Source organism: Belonocnema kinseyi, chromosome 2 (genome assembly GCF_010883055.1).
Source record: "Belonocnema kinseyi isolate 2016_QV_RU_SX_M_011 chromosome 2, B_treatae_v1, whole genome shotgun sequence".
Lineage (NCBI taxonomy): Eukaryota > Metazoa > Arthropoda > Insecta > Hymenoptera > Cynipidae > Belonocnema > Belonocnema kinseyi.
This window is the reverse complement of record NC_046658.1, coordinates 380,041-387,724: the sequence shown is the minus strand read 5'-3', so window position 1 is coordinate 387,724 and position 7,684 is coordinate 380,041. Positions and strand designations below refer to the sequence as shown.

Genomic DNA, 7,684 nt, shown 5'->3' with positions numbered 1-7,684 from the left:
GAGGTTACTATTTATTCGTTGCGGTGTATATAGATACAAAGTATCTGAGCTTGATCCGTTAAGCTGGCAGGACCGCATTGCAAAAATGGACTGAAAACCTATAGGGAATTTAGGGCTCATTTATGGCTAATTTAATGTCCCATTGCCAAATTTAATGCTTTCCATTTAAACAAAAAACCGGTGGTCATGCTAGCTTAACGTTAAGATAGCAGAACCACACATAGTACAAAAATTAATTTTTCGAAATTTCTTTGCTCTTTAATGTAGGGCTCATTTAGGGTTTACTTAATGCCCTATTGTCAAATTTAATATTCCGCAATTTTTCGAAAAAACCTCTTGTCATACTAGCTTAACGTTAACCTAGCAGTACCACACAGAGAAAAAAACGAATTAGGCATTATTTCTTTCCACAATAATTCAGGGCTTATTTAGGGCGCTGGCAATATGATAATGAAAAATTTAACAAAATTGTTTAAACAATTTTTGTTTAAGAAATTCCAGTAAAAATCAATTTAAAAAGTTTCTTCTTCTGCCGTATAATAAGGCTCACTTAGGGCTCCATGAATATAATATTTGAATTTAACAAAAAATTGTTTGAACAATTATTGTTTAAACAAATTTACCACAAAAAACTTATTTTATTTTCGTTTCTTTTGCATAATTTCATGCTTATTTGAGGCTCTTGAAATATCATCGACCGAAGGTCTTGCGATATTTCCTTAGTCCCTTTTTTGTTATGTATGGTGTTGTTTTTACTCCTTGCATAATTTAGGGCTCTTTTAGGACTAATTTGGGCCGGCGTTCGAAATTTGGGGTTCTAGTATTTTTTGTAGAAATAAATAAAAAATTGTTTAAACATTTTTTTAAATGTTTAATTATCATATTCCCAAAGCCCTAAATGATCCCTAAATTTTTCTATGAGGTGAATTTTCTGTAAAATCGTTTTTATTACGTTTTACAGCAATCTTGAACTAACTTATTGTTAAGCTATTGCAAACACTATTTTTTACAAAAAATAAAAGAGCCCAAAATTTAGTACGAGGGGCCGATGTAACATCAATGTATGTACTGCTCAGAGTGATAAAATTTTGATTCATAACATTTTTTCATAGAGTGCCTATTTTTCGAGATATTTGAAAGCTTCAAGTTAAAAAAATCACCCTTTATAACAAAAAAAGGGCAAAGAAAATATTGCAAGACTTTCAGTGGATGATATTCCAAGAGCCTTGAATGAGCCTGAAATTACGCAAGAGAAACGAAAATAAAATAATTTTTTTGTCGTAAATTTGTTTAAACAATAATTGTTTCAACAATTTTTTGATCAATTCAAATATCATATTCATGGAGCCCTAAGTGATCCTTAATATAGGGTAGAAAAACAAATTTGTTTAAATCATTTTTACAAGAATTGTTTAAACAATTTGTTTACATTTTTCATTATCATATTGCCAGAGCCTCAAATGAGCCTTAACTTATTGTGGAAAGAAGTAATGCCTAAGTCGTTTTTTTCTCTGTGTGGTCCTGCTAGGTTAACGTTAAGCTCGCATTATGACAGGTTTTTTCGAAAAATTGCGGAGCATTAAATTTGACAATAGGGCATTAAGTGAGCCCTAAATGGGCCCTAAATGATAGAGAGAAAAAATTCGGAAAAATTAGTCTTTTACTATGTGTGGTTCTGCCATCTTAACATTAAGTTAGCATGACCACCGGGTTTTTTGTTTAAATGAAAAGCATTAAATTTGGCAATGGGACATTAAATTAGCCATAAATGAGCCCTAAATTCCCTATAGGTTTTCAGTCCATTTTTGCAATGAGGTTCTACCAGCTTAACGGACCTCGTTTTTCTGCTAAACCCTGAAGTGATATTGAGTCGACCTTGAAATTAGCTCTAATTGACATTCAGCGGTTAAACAAGCCCCGAATATAGATTCAGAAACCCTAAAAACTTATATATCTATTTATCTAGGTTTCTTTATCAGATTTTTTTCAATTTTGCCTTCAAACGCTCATGAACCTTATGTGATAGAGGTTAACAGATCTCGGATTCGGAATCAGTGACCCCGAAAAATCAAGCATACCCTATTCAATTTTGCTTATCAAGCTTAAATAGTTTTTATATGCATATACGCCGCACACTATTAAATAGTAAAATCACACCCATAAAGCGCGGGGGGGGGGGGTAAAAGGCAAGAAATGAAAAATATGTATTTTACTGAACAAATACAAGTTTGACAGTGCTGAATCTCCAAAAATGCTGTTAGCAAGTGACTTTTATCCATTCATCTTTTGTCGCATCTTGCATAGTTTGACTGAAAAATGTAAAATTCTTAAAATAATTTTGATAATCTTGTAGGGACCTTAATAAGTATCGTTTTTCTTCTATTGACTTTTTCGATAGCATGCGTTATTTAGCTTAAAATTTTTATTTTCGTTTTTTTTGTGAATGCTATAAATCTAGTAATTTTTTTCAAAAAAAGTCATAAGAGAAAGTATTCTTATTTTCAATGTCTACGAATATAATGCAAAATACATCCAAAAAGGCATACAGACAGACATACAGACAGAGACTTATTCTTAAAAACCAGTTTTTCGGTTTCAGAGGGTCTTAAGGCGTGAACATTTTACAATAACAGGAAGTGGGGTCAAATTTTACAAAATTCTAGTACCTTCTCTAGTGAGCATGTAAAAATAGAATTTGCAAATTTGGATAATTTTTTAATTAAATATTTAAAATAATGAAATAATAATTAAAATAATTAGTGTCGTGTGAATTATTATATATAATATTAATTTGTTTTATATATTTTGTTTGGAAAACAAACGAATTTTATAAATAAATTTAGCTTGAGCTTCATCTAAACATTGATATTTTTAAATAAAAATTTGCAGTTGCAATTTGCAAAAAGCTTGCGATTTTTAATTATTTAATTTTGAATGCTTTAAATTATAAATATTAGGATTGCAATCCCCCTTAATTTTAAATGACCTAGTCTTAAAACATTAAATTTTTTAAGTATTGACACTGTCCTATTTTCTAAATTTTTAATCTGAAATCATTAAATTTCGTGATTCTTCAATTCAAAATATAATTTTTAAATTCCAGGACTTTGATTTAGAAATTGTACAATTCAACTCTTTTTTCTTATTAAATTGTACAAAATATTCCAATAAGTAATATTTTTAAATTTTTTCTAGAAGCTTCCATTAATAAATTATTAATTATTTTTTAAATAACGTGTACAAAATAATATCAAAAAACTGAAAAAATTTATAGTCACCAAAAATTGTGATATTGAAACGCTTTTGTCATCAGAAACTTTAAAATATAATTTCATTTAAAATAAATTAACACGACTTAAAAAAATAATTATATTTAAATTTCTAATTGTACTTTACAAAATTTAATAAACTTGTGAATTCAAGACACTAAAATTGTAACCATTTAAAATTACGAAAATTATTTCTTTGCTGATGTATCAATTGATACCTCTTATATTTAAATCTAAAATTATCAAAAACAAAAGTATCAAGGCTTTTCATATGAAATTTAGGAATATTCAATAGCGGGATGGTCTCGTCATTTTGAATCAATCGTTGCATTTGAGACTACAATATTGTGAAATTAAACATTTCAAACCTCCAAGACTTAATCTAAAAATAATTTAGAAAAAAAAACGTAATTTCAAGGCCTCAGATTAAACTGTTTCAGAATAGCACATTTAAAGCCATAAATTTGAATTAAAATGATTGAAATTGAAAAGACGATAAATATATTATTGATAAGAATCACACTACTATACGTAGTATCAAGTGAAATTCAAAACGACTGGATCGATTTTTTTTACTAAAAAATGTGATTTGTCAAAAAAATAACATTCATTTTCACCGTTGAACATTACAGAAGTTTAGGTATTGCGAAAAACATTGTGAACCTTTAAAGTTAATTATTGGTAATTAAAAAAATTATAAAAATCGACAGAATTGATTCCAATGATAGCAAAAAAAAAGTTACAGGCTTTAAAAATTTCCGATTATGTGGGTCTTTTTCGTTAGAAATTAAAATTTGTATTCCAAAATCATTAGATTACAAAAAAGATTTATCTTTCAAATTTTACATTACGTTGACGTTTTTAATCAAAAAATGTACTTTTTTAAAAACAAAAAGCATTATAATCTGAACAAGATTTAGAATCGGTTAACAATTTTGGTTTATATGAGTGTTTGTTTAGATTTCCAAGGACATTCACAATTTTACAATAATTCTAGGCAATATTGGCGGTTTCCACTAGAAATCGTCAATTTTCGTTAAAAAAAATCGGTAGATTTAAAAAGATTGCGTTTTTGGGTACAATTTTAGGTTAAGCTAGTGTTTTTCAATATTGACTTTAAAGAAGGTTTACATTTTCGGAACAATTTAAGGTTATGTTAAAGTTTTTTCACATGAAATCGTCATTTTCAAAAGAAATAAATAAATTTTAAATAAGATTTATAATGTAGAAGAATTGATCCTTAAGTTTTGTTTCTGTTCTTCGTGGGTACTTAGTGGTATTAAAAAAATGGATTTAAAATAAATAGTTAACATTATTAACAACTTCAGGTTATTTTCGTGTGTTTAAGGTGAAATCTATATTTTTAAACAAAAATGATTAACAATTTTGGATTATGTTAGTGTTTTTTGTCGGAAATAATTGAATTTTCAATAATGATAAAAATAAAAGAAAATTGAAAAGGGAAGAAAATTATAAATTTAATTTTTAACCGTTATGAATTCATCTTACAATTGTCAACAGTTTAAAATTTAACCTCTGAAAATTAACCTGTTTAAAAATGATCAAAATAAAAAATTTCATTATGAATCGTTGAAAGAAAAAGAAACCAGCAACATTTTTTTATTAAAAACGAGGGTTTAAAATATAATATTTACATAATTTTACCTAGTCACCATGACCTGTAACCTTTATATCCTTCACCTGAGATCACAGAGGCACGTTGAGGACACCAGGCACCTTTGGTTGGAGCGAAGCACCCAGAGGATGCCAAGGAACAGGATTCCGAAGGCTGCTATTGCGAAGCGAATGCCGATATTGAACACGAAAGCATCTAAAAAAAAGCGATCACAAGAAACGAATCGCGATCTCGTGTTAGAACTGGGTTCCGAATCGACAGCAACCGGCGTCCGGCAGCGCTCGGTGGCACTCGTGATTGTTTTGATGATCTTCGTCAATCTTCGTCTATCTGTTGCCAAAATAACTCGTCCATTTGAAAAGAGACAAGCGATGATAGAAAGAGAGAGATCAATCGACGCTAAATCATGATGCCCGTGAAGACAAATTTGGCTTTATTGTTTCGTTTGTTAGCAGTGTCGGAAAGTACACTCGGAGCCCCGGGATGCAGGGCTGAAAATAAATTGTGGTTCCCCTCAGGAATAGATTCAAATAAAGGTAGCATATCAAATGCTATCCATGGAAAAAATTTCGGCAATGGAGATCAATTGATTTCAATATAGGTAGGCTTCACAGACCGGTCCCGTAACCCTATTTTACCCTATATTTCAAAATTTTGTAATAAGATGAAAGCTTGAATTCTTTTAAAATATTTCTAGGTATTTTTAAAGATAAGAAGAAATTTTCGAAAGATTTAAATAATTTAAAGGGATTTGAAGGATTGTATGCTATATTTAAAACACATCAGGCATTTTCAAGAGCTTTTAATTGTAAATATTTTCAGGAATTTTAATAGATTCCAAGGAACTATTAAATATTTTCAATAATTTGGAGGGATTTCAAAGCCTTTGAAATATTTTAGTATGGATTTTCTAGAATTTCAGAAGATATGGAAAGATTTTACAGGATAAATTTCGGGATGAAAGATTTTTTATTAATTCTTATAGGACTTAAATATTCAAATAAATTTTACGAAAATTCCGTGAAAAATTGAAAATTCAAATTTCGATCCAAATGACTCAAAATACAGGAAAAAATATCAAAAATAAATTATAACTTTTAAAAGTCCTAAACATTTTTGTTTTAACAATTTGTTTGTAGGACTTGGAAACTAAGTGTAATTATACGAAAATACCGTGAAAAAATGAAAAATTTGATTCAAACGACTCAAAATAGAGGGGAAAATATCGGAAGCAGAATTATAATTTTTAAAAACGCCTGAATAATTTTATTTTAAAAATTTTGTACTGGACTTGACAATTCAGTTTAATTTTACGAGAATACAGTGCAAAAATAAAAAATTCCAATTTCCATCTGAACGATTGTAAATAAAGGAAAAAATTCTCTACAACGGAATTATAACTTTTCAAAAGTCCTAAAAAAATTGATTTTTTCTATTTTATGGTAGGGCCTTGAGAATGTAGTTTCATTTTACACAAAGACAGTGGAAAAATAGAATATTTAAATTTTGGATCCAAACGATTCAAAATACGTGGAAAAATCTCAATAAAGAATTATAACTTTTAAAAAGTCCTGAATAAAAATTGTACTTTAACAGTTTTTTTATGACTCAACAATTTAGTTTAATTTCAAGAACATACCCAGTGGTCACACAATTTGGCGACGTCTTTACGACATCGTAACGACTCTTTAAGACAATTTTACGACATCCTATGTCCATGTCGTTAAGGTGTCTTTACGATATCGTAAAGGCCTCTTATGATCTGACGATGTATTTACGATATCATAAAGACACCGTAACGACATAGACATAGCATGTTGTAAAGTTATTGTAAAGACGTCGCCAAACTTTGTGCCCATTGGGTACCGTAAAGAAATAGAAAATTGGAATTTTGATCCAAACGACTCCAAATACAGGAAAAAATCTCTAAAAAAATTATAACTTTGCAAAAGTACTAAATGATTTTATTTTTTAAAATTTGCATAGGATTTGACCTAATTTTCAATTTATTAGCAATGACCTTTTTTATATCCTTAATTTTACCATAAATAATGTAATTATCTTGGGTAGTACTTTCAATATTTGACCCCTATTGACCATACATAAATAATGACTCGTCATACGAGCAAATATCAAGAGAGTGAAAAATTTAATCCTGTGTCAAGAATTAATAAATAAAAATTGAAGTCAATTCTGGTAATTGAGGGTTATTATTTATATCATTTGTTATAAACGATTTAGCAATGAAATTATGAACAACAAATTATTTTAATAATGCTTGCTAAAGCTTTCGCAACAATTTGAACCAACATTATGACACTGGTGGAATGTTTCTTAATAAATGAAGCGTTTAAACGGTTTCCTCTTAAAAATAACAAGTTTTTAACAAAAATTTAAAGAGAGCAGTTTTTATTCGATCGGAAGATTTCTTTTTCCTTTTAAGATATCTATCCTTGATATAGACAGTGTACAAGTTTCAAATTCTTCTGAATTATAGATGCTGAGGTAACACCGTAGAAATATGGCAATTTTGTTAAAAACATCATCCGTTTATAACGCTGTAATCAGGGGCCTTTACTGAGCTTTTAAAAAAAGTAATCTCGGGGACCTATTAGTGCGTACAGAAGTGTTAGTGGCGACTGGATTATTCATTGGAAATCGATGCACAGTTTATCTTCTGTTTTTTTTGTGCGAATATAATTATTGATGCTCTTTATATTCTAAACTGATCAATTAATATATATATATATATTAATTTTATATTATTTTTTATATTATT

The 7,684-nt window shown here is 28.8% G+C and overlaps 1 protein-coding gene across 7 annotated transcripts in view; it reads right to left on the bottom strand.

Annotated features, from left to right (window-relative positions):
- Nucleotides 1-7,684, bottom strand: part of LOC117168109 (matrix metalloproteinase-14) — a 518,894-nt gene that overhangs the window by 213,351 nt on the left and 297,859 nt on the right. For 2 of the 7 annotated variants that reach the window (XM_033353496.1, XM_033353499.1), the window contains one exon: nucleotides 4,935-5,396. The exons of the other annotated variants lie outside the window; for them this stretch is intronic. In XM_033353496.1, the coding sequence (XP_033209387.1) occupies nucleotides 5,305-5,396 (92 nt within the window). In that variant the 3' untranslated portion in view covers nucleotides 4,935-5,304. The remainder of the gene's footprint in view (nucleotides 1-4,934; nucleotides 5,397-7,684) is intronic. 7 annotated transcript variants of the gene reach the window in all.